The sequence below is a fragment of the Oncorhynchus tshawytscha genome, linkage group LG30 (genome assembly GCF_018296145.1).
Source record: "Oncorhynchus tshawytscha isolate Ot180627B linkage group LG30, Otsh_v2.0, whole genome shotgun sequence".
Classification (NCBI taxonomy): Eukaryota; Metazoa; Chordata; class Actinopteri; order Salmoniformes; family Salmonidae; genus Oncorhynchus; species Oncorhynchus tshawytscha.
In genome coordinates this window covers 47,426,692-47,444,467 of record NC_056458.1, presented here as the reverse complement: position 1 = coordinate 47,444,467, position 17,776 = coordinate 47,426,692, and the positions used below count along the sequence as shown (strand labels likewise).

Genomic DNA, 17,776 nt, shown 5'->3' with positions numbered 1-17,776 from the left:
ATCTGATGACATTTGCACCTCTTCCTTGCTACCTTTCAGAAACAAGGAGGACTGATGAGAACAGCAGGCCAGTTGAGCACTTAAAACAGCAGCAGCCGGGGGCAAATGGTAGGGAAGAAGAGGATTTAGGTAACCTAGACACAGGCCCAAAACAAGTTAAGCTACCTCAGTATCCCCTTGACCATTCTGGATTGCAAAACTAAAGAGACCCAGCAGACAAGACACAGAGATCGATGGCAACAGAAGAGTAGATGAGGCACAAAACACAGAGACAGCAACACAACAATAGGATATGATGCAGAGACACCAGAAGAGGAAAGACAAAGAGACTGTAACAAACAAGAACCTGAGACAGCAAGAGCTGAGACACAGGCGAGGCAACAGACGAGACAGAGAAAGTGACAGAGTAGATGGAGAGTGAACAGAGATGGGTTTAGCACACAATCACTTCAATCTGCTCTATAGATTCTAATTAGTGAAAAAGTTAAACATGGTTTACGAAGGATTTGCAGGTAAAAAAGCCTGAGAAATTACTATTAAAACAATGGTTTACTTTTACAGTTTTTACAATCAGGACAGGATTAGAGAGTAGGGTAGACAAGAGACAGCAACAGATGACACAGAGAAAGTGATGGTGTCTACTGTGTGCTCATGTCAGCGATTGGGTGCAGAGATGTAGCGGAGTCAGGCGCAGGACACAGGTTTGAGCAACACAACTGAGTTTACTCACAAAAATCAAGCAATATTCCAAATAGGAAAATACATACAAACTAACACCTACAACAACCACTAAGACCCCAACAATCATGGACAGAACAGAAAGGTATGCCAGAGGGTTAAATAAGGAACATGATATGGGAATTGAAACCAGATGTGTGTAATACAGACAAAACCAACCGAAAATGAAACATGGATCGGTGGCGACTAGAAAGCCGACGACGTCGAACGCCAAACAGAGGGGCCGACTTCGGCGGAGGTCGTGACAGCTCAGCCCTCTGCCTATTACCTAAAGCTGCTGTATGTATTCTAATTATTACACTGTGTGTGTTTGGATACTGTGGGATCCTTTAATCAGTTTGGCTCGTTGGGCAAGTCGGTCTGTTTGAAGTTGTTGAGGGGTTTTTGGTAATACACTGCAGATCAAAAATCGAATCATATCAAACTGTATTTGTCATATGCGCTGAATACAACTGGTGTAAATCGTACCGTGAAATGCTTACTTACGAGCCCTTAACCAACAATGCAGAGTTTTAAAAAGTAAGACATTTGCTAAATAAACTAAAGTAAAAATAGTTTTCCAGGCTAGAGACCTACAGTAGCTACTATAATTGAGTACTGGCAGTGTCTGCTGTGGCAGGGGGGAAGGTGCAAGTTAACTGAAATATCTAATCTTTCAATGATCATCACAAAGTGCACCAAATTCCTGCTGTTGAAATTCCACTTTCTGGGCGGGGCTGTGCACCCAATGTCTTCAAATTCTAGAAACTCCCAATGATGTTGCATAAATGAGGACAATGATGTACGGTTTTAATTCTTCATTGTTTACAAACAAGAAAGTAAACCATATATAGCTTCCAAATACGTTTTCAAAACTATCCTGTGAACATCATCTAGAGCGCTGACTGACAGCCCTTCTAGAGGGTTACCAGCCTCATCAAAAAGCTAAGCTGTATGCCAAAAAAAGAGGTGTGGCTGCCGTTTTGCTGAAGAACGATTCCAGAGTGTAGATGAAACTTTTCTACTCACAATTGTAACATGTCTCCATTTTTTTTCAGTTTGGTGCATTACTTAAGTCAACTCTTTAGATGGATTGTTTTAATTAAGACTGTATTATGTCCACCAGAAACCCATCAACATGTACAGTGTCGTTGTGTTTTGTTTCTGCAGTTCAAGGGTTTTATCCAAAGAAATAAGAGCACCAACCGTCAGGGCTCCAGAGTCCTCTTCCTCTTCCGTAATTAACATCACCTGATTGAGCTAATCATGTAAATGTAATTAACTAGAGAGTGCGGCACCACAAAATAATATTTATAGAGCTGTTATCTTCCGAATAAACTCTTAAAGACCTAGTAATATTTTACATCAATAGCAGTCAACATTAATCTTCATCTTACTTCAGTCTCATGATCTGAAAGTTGTAAATTCTTGGTTATCTGCAAGAACCCTGGCTAACAATTTGAATCAGCAATACAAAATTGGGTTTAATTATTTATTTACTAAATAGCTAACTAATCACACAGAAATCACATACATTCCATTAATCATAACTTGATTACAAATTACGTCATAAAGGAAAACGTCCCTAGCGGGCAGAACAGATATGACAGCTTGTAACACAAGGCTTTATATAGGAAGGGAGAAGAGGGCAAGTTTGAAAAGTTTTATAGCCTTGTCCCTTCAGAGGCGGGCCACTGAGTGAGCAGCCCTAACTTATGAAAACCCACATCTCACATTTTAGAAGCTAAAATCACATTTCATCCCGTCACAAATAATTTCATATTCAAACATTTAAATTGAACAACAATTCCATGTGAATCCGATAACTATGATGTGTAGACTTTCCACTGTAGAGTTTATGTCATCTTATCATTGATGACAATGTCTCAGATGACAACCAAACTGACATCATATTCATTAAGTACCACTGCATATGTTAAATTGTTCGGATTACCAGAATATTGTTAATTTCCCCCACCTTCTGATGTTCCCAGAATCTCTATGTTAACCAAGTTTTTTTTTTATTTTTTACATGTAACCTCAGTAGGGTAGAGAGAGGAAAAAGGGGGGAAGAGGTATTTATGACTGTCATAAACCTATCCCCCATGCCAACGTCATGACAGGGTTGACACCTAGAATATTTACTTTGAGTTCAATATGTACCTTTAATTAGTTATTTGAATGAAACCATGTTTACATATATAAATATTTACACATGTACACGATGGATTATAATTTTCACAATAACGTTCTTTGGTCATTCTCTTTAAACTGCAGGTATCACTCTCTGGGATTCTGAGATGCTTCAGAAACACATCAATGTCCGTTCACAACCGAACACCGACTTCAAAATCATTGCTTCAGACTCAAGTGAAGTCAAGCTTTGAATGTGTCTGCATCTCGAGGCCAGTTTATTGGTGGCTTACAAGCATTTCGCTACACTCGCATTAACATCTGCTAACCATGTGTATGTGACAAATAACATTTGATTTGATTTAGTCAGTGTGAAGGGTTCTGCTGAATTCCTACATGACAAAAAGACCTCAAAGCTTCATTCTAGGGTTTCTCTGCAGTACCGTACCACCACTTGTTTTGAGCAGTTGACCATGGACCACCTGGGGGCAGGAAATGTGAAATACTCTAATGTCTTACAAGAGGGCTCTGCAACCCATGTGGTGACTGGCCTGCTCTACGGAGCGCAGGCATTCTTCGTTTTTGACCAAGAGGTTTCCTCAGGAGCACCAGGACATCCATGGAAACCTGCAGGCTACAATAAAAAAGATCCCTCTCATGTCAATAGAAGGGCAGGGATGAGTGAGGAAGAGCAGAGAGAGACCAATAAATTCAACTGCACCTTCCATGGTGATTTGGCACTAGAATACAACCCTGTCACATTTGAAGATGCCATCAAGGTGTATGCTGGCCTGCCACGTCTTCTAGGGGATAACGGAGAACATGCCGTGCCCATGACCGTCTGGCTCTATCCTCTCAAGAACCTGGACTCTGCAGCTGCCCAGCTAGTCAGGCAGATCAGTGTTAGCCAGGTGCGTCGTGCACAGAGAATCTTGGACGGATTGGACAATACTGATGTACAATGCCAGGACATGATGGAGGACATGGCTATCAAGTTCCCTGAACTCAAAGCCAAGCTCAACAAGTTCAGGGACTTGTGCTCAGAGTACAATCTGGTGTTCCAGAAAGGTCTCTGCAAGGTTCTTCCCAACATAAGAGGAGGAGGAAGAGCTGATAACAATGCTCAACAGCAAAGAACGATCTCCATTCCAGAATGACCTCATGATCATGTACCTGGATGACAGAGAGAGAGAGATGAATGTTGTCAGCTCTTACCTTGACATAATGAAAGAGGTACAAGTTGTGTATTCAAGCAGTGAATTGGATGGAATAGTGCTTGATAAAGCTAATGATTATGTAGTGTGTTTTGCATTTTCCTGTTTGAAGGAGAAAGAAGAGTATGTGGTAGTCCTGGAGAACTACTTGCTGGAAGAATCTAAAAGTGATTTTTCACTGATACCTTACAACCCCAACGCACCCGGGAAGACTGCAGCAGAAAAGTGGTTTCGCTCGGGGGAGGTAACGACCCTAACCAGACAAACCATAAAACTGTTCCTAGACTTCAAAGAGTCAAACGAAGGCAGAGGAAATCTTGCATTCTGCATTGCATCAATTCCAAACAAACACCTCACTGCGTCCTCCATCCATGTCTATGAAAGAGGAACACTTTTGAGTCCACAGTATGAGCTGCCATCAAAGCCAGGTATTCCCACTATCAAGAGTCTGGAGCATGACTGTGTCCACTTGCAAGTCAACCCTCCCGACGTCGGTGTTACCTCTGTGGAGTCATACCAGGTTTTGTACCAGGCTGAGCAGGCTGACTAAGTGGACCGAGGTCAAATCGGATGCTACAACTAACCAGGTCACTATCAGTTGTACCGCTTTAGCTGCAAGGCGGTATGTAAACCTGGTGTGAGCCTCTCCAGTGACTGGACAGAATACTTCAGAACCCGCTCATGTAGCACCCCTGGACCACCCACTGAGAAGAGGATAGATTTGGGGAGTATCAGAGTGAACTGGGACATTCCTACCATGGCGGGAGATGATGTTGAAATCATTGGTTATGTGGTTGAATACAGAAAAAGTGTAAAGACTGTAGACAATCAGATGTGGCACACCATCAAAACCACCACTAGAGAGGGTACACTGGAAGGACTAGAGGCTGACACTGCATACAGCATCAGAGTCTCTGCTAACTGTGGCGAAGCAGGGAATAGTCTACCCAGTCCTGAGACTGTGCTGACTACCCTTAGGGTCTCTGATCCCCAACCGACGACAAGCAAATCAACCGGAGCAAAAAGTGAGGAATTTCTAAAAAAAATCCCAGAAGGTGGAAAAGGGCAACCCCTCAATCCACTGGCTGAATTTGGAACCGAAGTTGGGTGTTAGTGACAGTTTTGACCAGTACACATTTGGGAAGAAAGTTGAGCAAGGGAATAACAAGGTGATATTGCTTCTGGGGGCCACAGGTTCAGGAAAAACGACTCTGGTCAATGTCATGATAAACTACATCCTCGGGGTAAAGTGGGAAGACTGTTACCGCTTTAAGCTCATCCATGAGGTGACCAGCAGGTCACAGGCTGAGAGCCAGACTGTGGTTGTGACATCATACGAGCTCTACAACCAGCCAGGCTTTCAGATTCCTTATTCTCTGACCGTCATTGACACACCAGGGTTCGGAGACACCAGAGGAATGGCTCATGATAAATTGCTCATCCAGATGTTGAAGGATTTCTTATGTCATCCTTTAGGGATTGATCACATTGATGCAGTCTGCTTTGTAGTGCAGGCACCACTTGTTCGTCTCAGTCCTTCCCAGAGATACATCTTTGATTCCATCCTGTCCATCTTTGGAAAGGATGTTGCTGAAAACATCCAGATGCTTGTGACATTTGTTGATGGGAAGCACATACCGGTACTAGAGGCCATCAAAGCTGCAAATCTGCCCTGTAAGAAAAACAAGAAGGGGCTACCAACCCATTTCAAGTTCAACGGTTCAATTCTGTTCTCAAAGGAGACGGAGAGCAGCTCTGAAGAGGATGATTCTGATGATGATCATAAGGCCCAGTGTCCAGAGCAATGGAGGTCAACCTTCAAGGAGATGAAGACATTTTTCCAAGCACTGGAAAGCATTGAGAGTAAAGATCTGACCCTGACAAAGAACGTTCTGGAAGAACGTGAGCTTCTGGAGAAGACCATGACACGCCTGACCCCTCAGATCACAGCAGGTCTGTCAAAGCTAAGTGAGATCAAAAGCTTCAAACAGTGTCTGGAGAATGAGGAGGAGAACATGAAAGACAACAAACTTTGAGACCGAGGTAAATGTGCTACAGGTGAAGAGAAGCAAATTATCCCAGGGCTTTGCAACAAACTGCCAGATATTCAATTTCACATGTCACACCTGCGGTTTCCTTCCAAATGAGGATGACATCAAAAGTTGTGCCGTGATGGATGATGATGGCAACGGCACCATATGTCCAGGAAAATGCTCTTCCAGTAACCACATCAGGGAACAAGTCTAGTTGATTTATGAAACAAAGACTGAGAAAAAAACTAGTCAAGAACTGAAGGACAACTTCAGGAAGGCGTGGGGCAAATCGCCGTACTCCTCGTCCAATTCTCCCTTGTGCCCATAGCAGGGTGAACTAGCGATAACCAGCCTGTATGCTCGGCAAACAAAATCATAAGAAAAATTTGTCTGATAACGAAACTGAATCTTAGTGTATTCATATTGAGCACGCCCCCATCATGGGTTAGAATGAGATTTAATGAATCATGATGCTGTCTGCGATTCCAACTTCGGCATCTAATCAAGAGGCCAATGCGTTACCATCGCGTCAAACTGAGTTTATGATAATTATCGTCATAGGTTAATGATTCTATATATATTGAGCACACACCCCCTAATGATTTTAGCTTTAAACAATTTATAATCAACCAACATTTCGGCAATTATTTAACTGGCATACCTGCTGCTGGCTGGTCGAGTAACTTCTTCTGCCAGGAAGTCCTTCATAAGGATTAGTCCAATACTTTGCCATCCAGACAGATTGACAGGAACCTCTGACTGGATGTAAAACAGCCACCATCGACTGGGATCTTGTACTGTATCGCCACCAACGCTCGACAACTCACACACTCATACTCCCTATCTTCAAAGACTACTTGATTTATGTCCACCGCAAACAAGCATCTTTGTATGGGATAAATAATGTAAAGATATTTTGTGACAATGTTGTTATGTTGCAAATTGTCTGTGTAGCCGGCGTATTGTGCCTATGTCGGAAGGTGTGTTGTGTTCTGGCGTCTTAAAAAGAGGAGCCGTGTTGAGGGTCTGAGGTGTTGGCTTTAATGATCGCTCTGGATCTCAGGGTGAAAGGAATCGTCCTACAGGCGATATATTTGCTGTGGCTCCCCTGGTTCAGATAGAAACAGCTCTGCCATACATTCTCAATGTGTCATATAATACATTACAAGAAGATATAACATTACAATTTAAAAAGAGGCTTTAAGATCAACAGCTAATAGAATAGGGCACCAATGTTGAAATATATTCATATTATGAATAGACCAAATAGATGAATGAATTGTAATTAGTGAAATAAAATTACTTTCAAAATGATAAAAACATTTCACAATAGAATAGAATAGGACAAATAAACAGTGTTTCAGAATAGAATAGAATAGAGAATAGGACAAATAAACAGTGTTTCACAATAGAATAGAATAGAGAATAGGACAAATAGACAGTGTTTCACAATAACAAAGCCCCTCAATACATTTTAAATTACCCACAATATGATTAAAAAGAGTTAGGAAATAACAGATACAAATATGAACCATGTTCTCAATTAATACCATCACTACAACATCAAAATCCTATGTTAAACGGCAAGGTACTGGAATGACGAACCGCATTTGCTGTCTCTGGCTGGCCGGCTCCTTTTTCTCTACTGGGACCCTATGACTACTGCTCTTCCATGCTGTCCTGAGGAGGGGTGCGTCACGTCATGCCAGGATGTTTTGCACTATACTCACCTTGAGTGGGTTGAGTCACTGACGTGAACTTCCTGTCTGGTCTTGCGCCCCCTCTGGCTCATGCAGTGGAGAAGACCTTTGTGGTCTACAGTATACTCAGCCTTGTCTCAGGGTAGTAAATTGGTGGTCTGTTGATATCCCTCTAGTGGTGTGTGGGCTGTGCTTTGACAAAGTGTGTGGGGTTATATCCTGTCTAGTTGGCCCTGTCCGGGGGAATCGTCGTACATGGCCACAGTGTCCCCCGACATCTCATCCTCCAGTATCTATGCTGTAATGCTGTATGCTGCAAAGTAAATACAATATAGCAAGTAAAACACTGGAATGGTAGTTTTGCAATGGAAGAATGTGCAAAGTAGAAATAAAAATAATGGGGTGCAAAGGAGCAAAATAAATAAATTAATTAAAATTAAATACAGTTGGGAAAGAGGTAGTAGTTTGGGCTAAATTATAGGTGGGCTATGTACAGGTGCAGTAATCTGTGAGCTGCTCTGACAGTTGGTGCTTAAAGCTAGTGAGGGAGATAAGTGTTTCCAGTTTCAGAGATTTTTGTAGTTGGCTATTTTGTAAATGACATCGCCAAAGTCGAGATTGGTAGGATGGTCAGTTTTACAAGGGTATGTTTGGCAGCATGAGTGAAGGATGCTTTGTTGCGAAATAGGAAGCCAATTCTAGATTTAACTTTGGATTGGAGATGTTTGATATGGGTCTGGAAGGAGAGTTTACAGTCTAACCAGACACCTAAGTATTTGTAGTTGTCCACGTATTCTAAGTCAGAGCCGTCCAGAGTAGTGATGTTGGACAGGCGGGTAGGTGCAGGTAGCGATCGGTTGAAGAGCATGCATTTAGTTTTACTTGTATTTAAGAGCAATTGGAGGCCACGGAAGGAGAGTTGTATGGCATTGAAGCTTGCCTGGAGGGTTGTTAACACAGTGTCCAAAGAAGGGCCGGAAGTATACAGAATGGTGTTGTCTGCGTAGAGGTGGATCAGAGACTCACCAGCAGCAAGAGCGACCTCATTGATGTATACAGAGAAGAGAGTCGGTCCAAGAATTGAACCCTGTGGCACCCCCATAGACTGCCAGAGGTCCGGACAGCAGACCCTCCGATTTGACACACTGAACTCTATCAGAGAAGTAGTTGGTGAACCAGGCGAGGCAATCATTTGAGAAACCAAGGCTGTCGAGTCTGCCGATGAGGATGTGGTGATTGACAGAGTCGAAAGCCTTGGCCAGATCAATGAATACGGCTGCACAGTAATGTTTCTTATCGATGGCGGTTAAGATATCGTTTAGGACCTTGAGCGTGGCTGAGGTGCACCCATGACCAGCTCTGAAACCAGATTGCATAGCAGAGAAGGTATGGTGAGATTCGAAATGGTCGGTAATCTGTTTGTTGACTTGGCTTTCGAAGACCTTAGAAAGGCACGGTAGGATAGATATAGGTCTGTAGCAGTTTGGGTCAAGAGTGTCCCCCTTTGAAGAGGGGGATGACCGCAGCTGCTTTCCAATCTTTGGGAATCTCAGACGACACGAAAGAGAGGTTGAACAGGCTAGTAATAGGGGTGGCAACAATTTCGTCAGATAATTTTAGAAAGAAAGGGTCCAGATTGTCTAGCCCGGCTGATTTGTAGGGGTCCAGATTTTGCAGCTCTTTCAGAACATCAGCTGAATGGATTTGGGAGAAGGAGAAATGGGGAAGGCTTGGGCGAGTTGCTGTTGGGGGTGCAGTGCTGTTCTCCGGGGTAGGAGTAGCCAGGTGGAAAGCATGGCCAGCCGTAGAAAAATGCTTATTGAAATTCTCAATTATGGGGGATTTATCAGTGGTGACAGTGTTTCCTATCTTCAGTGCAGTGGGCAGCTGGGAGGAGGTGTTCTTATTCTCCATGGACTTTACAGTGTCCCAGAACTTTTTGGAGTTAGTGTTGCAGGAAGCAAATTTCTGCTTGAAAAAGTTAGCCTTGGCTTTTCTAACTGCCTGTGTATAATGGTTTCTAGCTTCCCTGAACAGCTGCATATCACGGGGGCTGTTCGATGCTAATGCAGAACGCCATAGGATGTTTTTGTGTTGGTTAAGGGCAGTCAGGTCTGGGGAGAACCAAGGGCTATATCTGTTCCTGGTTCTAAATTTCTTGAATGGGGCATGTTTATTTAAGATGGTTAGGAAGGCATTTAAAAAAAATATCCAGGCATCCTCTACTGACTGGATGAGATCAATATCCTTCCAGGATACCCTGGCCAGGTCGATTAGAAAGGCCTGCTCGCAGAAGTGTTTCAGGGAGCGTTTTACAGTGATGAGTGGAGGTCGTTTGACCGCTGACCCATTACGGATGCAGGCAATGAGGCAGTGATCGCTGAGATCTTGGTTGAAGACAGCAGAGGTGTATTTAGAGGGGAAGTTGGTTAGGATGATATCTATGAGGGTGCCCGTGTTTAAGGCTTTGGGGAGGTACCTGGTAGGTTCATTGATCATTTGTGTGAGATTGAGGGCATCAAGTTTAGATTTTAGGATGGCTGGGGTGTTAAGCTTGTTCCAGTTTAGGTCGCCTAGCAGCACGAACTCTGAAGATAGATGGGGGGCAATCAGTTCACATATGGTGTCCAGAGCACAGCTGGGGGCAGAGGGTGGTCTATAGCAGGCGGCAACGGTGAGAGACTTGTTTTTAGAGAGGTGGATTTTTAAAAGTAGAAGTTCAAATTGTTTGGGTACAGACCTGGATAGTAGGACAGAACTCTGCAGGCTATCTTTGCAGTAGATTGCAACACCGCCCCCTTTGGCAGTTCTATCTTGTCTGAAAATGTTGTAGTTTGGAATTAAAATTTCAGAATTTTTGGTGGTCTTCCTAAGCCAGGATTCAGACACAGCTAGAACATCCGGGTTGGCAGAGTGTGCTAAAGCAGTGAATAGAACAAACTTAGGGAGGAGGCTTCTAATGTTAACATGCATGAAACCAAGGCTATTACGGTTACAGAAGTCGTCAAAAGAGAGCGCCTGGGGAATAGGAGTGGAGCTAGGCACTGCAGGGCCTGGATTCACCTCTACATCGCCAGAGGAACATAGGAGGAGTAGAATAAGGGTACGGCTAAAAGCTATGAGAATTGGTCGTCTAGAACGTCTGGAACATAGAGTAAAAGGAGGTTTCTGGGGGCGATAAAATAGCATCAAGGTATAATGTACAGACAAAGGTATGGTAGGATGTGAATACAGTGGAGGTAAACCTAGGTATTGAGTGATGAAGAGAGAGATATTGTCTCTAGAAACATCATTGAAACCAGGAGATGTCATTGCATGTGTGGGTGGTGGAACTAATAGGTTGGATAAGGTATAGTGAGCAGGACTAGAGGCTCTACAGTGAAATAAGCCAATAAACACTAACCAGAACAGCAATGGACAAGACATATTGACATTAAGGAGAGGCATGCTTAGTCGAGTGATCAAAAGGGTCCAGTGAGTGGAGAGGTTGGTTGGGGGTCACGGTGATTTAGACAGCTAGCCAGGCCATCGGTAGCAAGCTAGCATAGGATGGAGGTCTGTTAGCCACCTCTTGCTTTCCGATTAGTGGGGTTCCGTGTGGTAGAGGGGATTAATCCAAATCACACAACAACAACAAAAATAAAAACAATAGATATAGTTATCGAGGCCCAAGAAGAAAACATAATAAAAATAAATAAATTGTCAGATTGTCTATTCAGATAGCAGCCGGTAAGACAGCTAACGGTTAGCAGGCCGCAGATGGGCGTTCAGGTAACGTCGCGAAGGAGGAGCCAGCCGGATAACTCCTTCGGGTAGATAACGTCAGCAGTCCAGTTGTGAAGGCCCGGTGGAGCTCCGCGTAGGCAGTAAAACAGGTCCGGATAGGTGACTGCAGCCCAGGAGTGATTGACGGAGCTGGCTAGCTCCGGAATAATTGATGTTTGCTCCGGAATCGACGAAGGCCGATAGTCACACGGATAGCAGCTAGCTAGCTGTGAGATCCGGGTATGAATGTCCAGAGAGCAGTCGAAATCCAGGGACATGGAGAGAAAAATTGGTCCGGTATGTTCCGTTCCGAGCCGCGCTGCGCCGTACAGAACTGGCGATAGATTTTCGAGCTAAAGGATAGCTGATGACCACAAACCGTGGTTAGCTGAATACTAACGATTTGCCAGTAAAGAAGCTAACTAGCTTCTGAACTAGCTTCTGATTAGCTTCTGGATTAGCTTCTGGCTAGCTTCTGGCTAGTTTCAGGCTAGCTTCTTGGAGTTTCTGGCTAGCTTCTTGGAGGATTACAGATTTGAGGTAAATAATACTTTTTTATAAATATAAATTGGTGAGGCGGGTTGCAGGAGAGTGTTTTGAAGATGAGTTGATGGAAAATAAAAATTATGTGAAAAAAGTTGTATATATATGTGTATATATATATATATATATATATATACACAGGACACGACAAGACGAGGACAAAAGACGTCTGAACTGCTATGCCACCTTGGTGAAGAAAACTGAAGTAACTGAAAAGTTACAAGATTGAATCCCTGTGCTGACAAGGTAAAAATGTGTCGTTCTGCCCCTGAACAAGGCAGTTAACCCACCGTTCCTAGGCCGTTATTGAAAATAAGAATTTGTTCTGAACTGACTTGCCTAGTTAAATAAAGGTAAATAAATATATCTGGTGTAATTCTCCTGTCTTATTTGGTTTTGTGAATGTATGATCCCTCTCCCCCTTCCCTCCTGGAGGACCTGAGCCCTAGGGACAATGTCTCAGGATTACCTGGCCTGATGACTCCTGGCTAACCCCAGTCCACCTGGTTGTGCTACTACTCCAGTTTAAACTGTTGTCACCCCTGGTCTGTTTCACCTGTCCTGGTCTCCAACCCCCTCCAGGTGTTGCTCATCTTCCCCCATTATCCCCTGGGTTCTTATTCCTATGTTTGTCTGTTGACAAACAAGATAAACTGGCAAGTCAACCAGCATTTTGTCTCAGCTCCTGCTTTTCCCCAGTCTCTTTTTCTCACCCTCTTGGTTTTGACCTTTGCATGTCCTGACTCTGAGCCCGCCTGTTGACTACTCGGCCTGCCTCTGAGCCTGCCTGCCGTCCTGTGCCTTTGCCACTACTCTGGATTATCGACCCTTGCCTGCCTTGACCTGTTGTTTGCCTGCCCCTGTAATAAACATTGTTACTTCAACACAGTCTGCACTTGGGTCTTACCTTGATTCCTGTTCTGCCAGCAGCTATGGATCTCTCTCTCTGGCCATCTATGAACATTTGAACATCTTGAAGGACAATCTGGCCTTACTGGCCATGTATTCTAATAATTTCCAATCGGCAACTCCTCAGAGCCTGGTTCCTCTCTAGTTTTTCCTAGCCAATGTGCTTCTACATCTGCATTGCCTGCGGTTTGGATTTTTAGGCTGGATTTCACTATAAGCACTTTGTGACATCTGCTGATGTAAAAAAGGCTTTATAAATACATTTGATTTGATAGAAAGAGGAGGAAGGGAAGCACTACTAAGGTACACAATAGTACATATTTTAGTAGACAGAAGGTGCTCTTTGGTAAAAGGGGTAAATTGGTCATCAAAAAGAAAGGAGGACCAAGGCACTCTTCATATAATTAATTAAAATGCCTTTATTAGTATGGCATGTTCAATAGAAACAAAGTTTTTTTTTAAACGACGCGTTTCGTCTGCATGGCCTTCGTCAGGGAGTACCAAGAAAAAAAGGAATACAATGTCCTCTTTTGAACAGCTTTTCCAATTAGCCCTAATTGGAAGAGGGCGTGGTTACACAATTGATTGGACACACCTAGTAAGCAATACTATACACATTAAAAGATGAAATACTGAAGCTATGTTATCATAAAGATACAACTCCAAGCTAGAAGTATCAGAACACGAAAAAGTAGTTCTAACCTTAAATATGACTGGGAGAAGTGTCAAGAATAAGAAAGCAATATATTCCATAGTACACTAGAACACAGCAAAGCATGAACAACAACAGTCTAACCATAGTTGAGGGCAATTGAGCAAAATGTCCACTAGATGAGAGCAAATGGACCCATCATGACCCTACAGGGGCGGCAGGGTAGCCTAGTGGTTAGAGCGTTGGACTAGTAACCAAAAGGTTGCAAGTTTGAATCCCCGAGCTGACAAGGTACAAATCTGTCATTCTGCCCCTGAACAGGCAGTTAACCCACTGTTCCTAGGCCATCATTGAAAATAAGAATTTGTTCTTAACTGACCTGCCTAGTTAAATAAAGGTAAAAAAAATTTAAACAGGAAGGTTGAGAAATCCATATCCTCATTTAAACCAGGGTATTTAGTGGCCTGTAGTTTGTAAATCCATATCTTCATTTAAACCAGGGTATTTAGTGGCTTGTAGTTTGTCAAATCAAATCAAATTTATTTATATAGCCCTTCGTACATCAGCTGATATCTCAAAGTGCTGTACAGAAACCCAGCCTAAAACCCCAAACAGCAAGCAATGCAGGTGTAGAAGCACGGTGGCTAGGAAAAACTCCCTAGAAAGGCCAAAACCTAGGAAGAAACCTAGAGAGGAACCAGGCTATGTGGGGTGGCCAGTCCTCTTCTGGCTGTGCCGGGTGGAGATTATAACAGAACATGGCCAAGATGTTCAAATGTTCATAAATGACCAGCATGGTCGAATAATAATAAGGCAGAACAGTTGAAACTGGAGCAGCAGCACAGTCAAGTGGAAGTTGAAATTGGAGCAGCAGCATGGCCAGGTGGACTGGGGACAGCAAGGAGTCATCATGTCAGGTAGTCCTGGAGCTCAGGTCCTAGGGCTCAGGTCCTCCGAGAGAGAGAAAGAAAGAGAGAAGGAGAGAATTAGAGAACGCACACTTAGATTCACACAGGACACCGAATAGGACAGGAGAAGTACTCCAGATATAATAAACTGACCCCAGCCCCCCGACACATAAACTACTGCAGCATAAATACTGGAGGCTGAGACAGGAGGGGTCAGGAGACACTGTGGCCCCATCCGAGGTCACCCCCGGACAGGGCCAAACAGGAAGGATATAACCCCACCCACTTTGCCAAAGCACAGCCCCCACACCACTAGAGGGATATCTTCAACCACCAACTTACCATCCTGAGACAAGGCTGAGTATAGCCCACAAAGATCTCCGCCACGGCACAACCCAAGGGGGGGGCGCCAACCCAGACAGGATGACCACAACAGTGAATCAACCCACTCAGGTGACGCACCCCCTCCAGGGACGGCATGAGAGAGCCCCAGTAAGCCAGTGACCCAGCCCCTGTAATAGGGTTAGAGGCAGAGAATCCCAGTGGAAAGAGGGGAACCGGCCAGGCAGAGACAGCAAGGGCGGTTCGTTGCTCCAGAGCCTTTCCGTTCACCTTCCCACTCCTGGGCCAGACTACACTCAATCATATGATCCACTGAAGAGATGAGTCTTCAGTAAAGACTTAAAGGTTGAGACCGAGTTTGCGTCTCTGACATGGGTAGGCAGACCGTTCCATAAAAATGGAGCTCTATAGGAGAAAGCCCTGCCTCCAGCTGTTTGCTTAGAAATTCTAGGGACAATTAGGAGGCCTGCGTCTTGTGACCGTAGCGTACGTGTAGGTATGTACGGCAGGACCAAATCAGAGAGATAGGTAGGAGCAAGCCCATGTAATGCTTTGTAGGTTAGCAGTAAAACCTTGAAATCAGCCCTTGCTTTGACAGGAAGCCAGTGTAGAGAGGCTAGCACTGGAGTAATATGATCAAATTTTTTGGTTCTAGTCAGGATTCTAGCAGCTGTATTTAGCACTAACTGAAGTAAATCCATATCTTCATTTAAACCAGGGTACTTAGTGGCCTGTAGTTTGTAAATCCATATCTTAATTTAAACCAGGGTATTTAGTGGCCTGTAGTTTGTAAATCCATATCTTCATTTAAACCAGGGTACTTAGTGGCCTGTAGTTTGTAAATCCATATCTTCATTTAAACCAGGGTATTTAGTGGCCTGTAGTTTGTAAATCCATATCTTCATTTAAACCAGGGTACTTAGTGGCCTGTTGTTTGTAAATCCATATCTTCATTTAAACCAGGGTATTTAGTGGCCTGTAGTTTGTAAATCCATATCTTCATTTAAACCAGGGTACTTAGTGGCCTGTAGTTTGTAAATCCATATCCCCATTTAAACCAGGGTATTTTGTGGCCTGTATTTTGTAAATCCCAAATTTTTCCCTTTGGTTTAACTGTTTAAGACGGTCCCCTTTTCTAATAGAGGCCGGAATATGATCAATACCCATAGCTTGTAGGGAGGCAGGGTTGCCATGGTGTAAGGACTTGTAGTGCCTTGCCATGGGATAGTCTTCATTGCCTACCCGTATGGCGTACTTGTGTTCCGCTAAGCGGTCTTGAAGGCGTCTCTTTGTCCGTCCAATGTAGAACACCTTGCACTGTGGACATTCCAATCTATAGATGAGAATGAGTGGTTTTACAGTTTTTTTGTTTGAATTTTTACCCCTTTTTCTCCCCAATTTTGTGGTATTCAATTGTTTAGTAGCTACTATCTTGTCTCACCGCTACAACTCCCGTACGGGCTCGGGAGAGACGAAGGTTGAAAGCCATGCGTCCTCCGATACACAACCCAACCAAGCCGCACTGCTTCTTAACACAGCGCCATCCAACCCGGAAGCCAGCCGCACCAATGTGTCGGAGGAAACACAGTGCACCTGGCAACCTTGGTTAGGGCGCACTGCGCCTGGCCCGCCACAGGAGTCGCTGGTGCGCGATGAGACAAGGTTTTCCCTACCGGCCAAACCCTCCCTAACCCGGACGACGCTAGGCCAATTGTGCGTCGCCCCACGGACCTCCCGGTCGCGGCCGGTTACGACAGAGCCTGGGCGCAAACTCAGAGTCTCTGGTGGCACAGCTGGCGCTGCATTACAGCGCCCTTAACCACTACATATAAACTACTGCAGCATAAATACTGGAGGCTGAGACAGGAGGGGTCAGGAGACACTGTGGCCCCATCCGATGATAACCCCGGACAGGGCCAAACAGGAAGGATATAACCCCACCCACTTTGCCAAAGCACAGCCCCCACACCACTAGAGGGATATCTTCAACCACCAACTTACCATCCTTAGACAAGGCCGAGTATAGCCCACAAAGATCTCCACCACGGCACAACCCAAGGAGGGGCGCCAACCCAGACAGGAAGATCACATCAGTGACTCAACCCACTCAAGTGACGCACCCCTCCTAGGGACAGCATGAAAGAGCCCTAGTAAGGCAGAGAAACCCAGTGGAAAGAGGGGACGCAGCCAGGCAGAGACAGCAAGGGCGGTTCGTTGCTCCAGAGCCTTTCCGTTCACCTTCACACTCCTGGGCCAGACTACACTCAATCATATGACCCACTGAAGAGATGAGTCTTCAGTAAAGACTTAAAGGTTGAGACCGAGTTTGCGTCTCTCACATGGGTAGGCAGACCATTCCATAAAAATGGAGCTCTATAGGAGAAAGCCCTGCCTCCAGCTGTTTGCTTAGAAATTCTAGGGACAATTAGGAGGCCTACGTGTAGGTATGTATGGCAGGACCAAATCAGAGAGATAGGTAGGAGCAAGCCCATGTAATGCTTTGTAGGTTAGCAGTAAAACCTTGAAATCAGCCCTTGTCTTGACAGGAAGCCAGTGTAGGGAGGCTAGCACTGGAGTAATATGATCCATTTTTTTGGTTCTAGTCAGGATTCTAGCAGCCGTATTTAGAACTAACTGAGGCCATGATTATTTTCATCATTGTGTCAAGAGATATAGTACTAAAACACTTGATCCTAGGTCCTGGCAGAGTTGTGCAGACTCAGGACAACTGAGCTTTGAAGGAATACGCAGATTTAAAGAGGAGTCCGTAATTTGCTTTTTAATAATCATGATCTTTTCCTCAAAGAAGTTCATGAATTTATTACTGCTGAAGTGAAAGCCATCCTCTCTTGGGGAATGC

General features: G+C 44.3%; 2 protein-coding genes across 2 annotated transcripts in view; both read left to right on the top strand.

Annotated features, from left to right (window-relative positions):
- Positions 1-4,007, top strand: part of LOC112228088 (stonustoxin subunit beta-like) — a 16,355-nt gene extending 12,348 nt beyond the window's left edge. Inside the window, exons 3-4 of the mRNA XM_042309159.1 lie at positions 2,995-3,087; positions 3,217-4,007. Coding sequence (XP_042165093.1) covers positions 2,995-3,087; positions 3,217-4,007 — 884 coding nt within the window. The remainder of the gene's footprint in view (positions 1-2,994; positions 3,088-3,216) is intronic.
- A 67-nt stretch (positions 4,008-4,074) lies between these two features.
- On the top strand, positions 4,075-6,100 carry LOC121841371. The gene is made up of 3 exons (XM_042309158.1): positions 4,075-4,083; positions 4,177-4,308; positions 5,168-6,100. The coding sequence occupies exons 1-3, from the start codon at positions 4,075-4,077 to the stop codon at positions 6,098-6,100; spliced, it is 1,074 nt and encodes a 357-aa protein (XP_042165092.1).
- Positions 6,101-17,776: the final 11,676 nt, after the last annotated feature.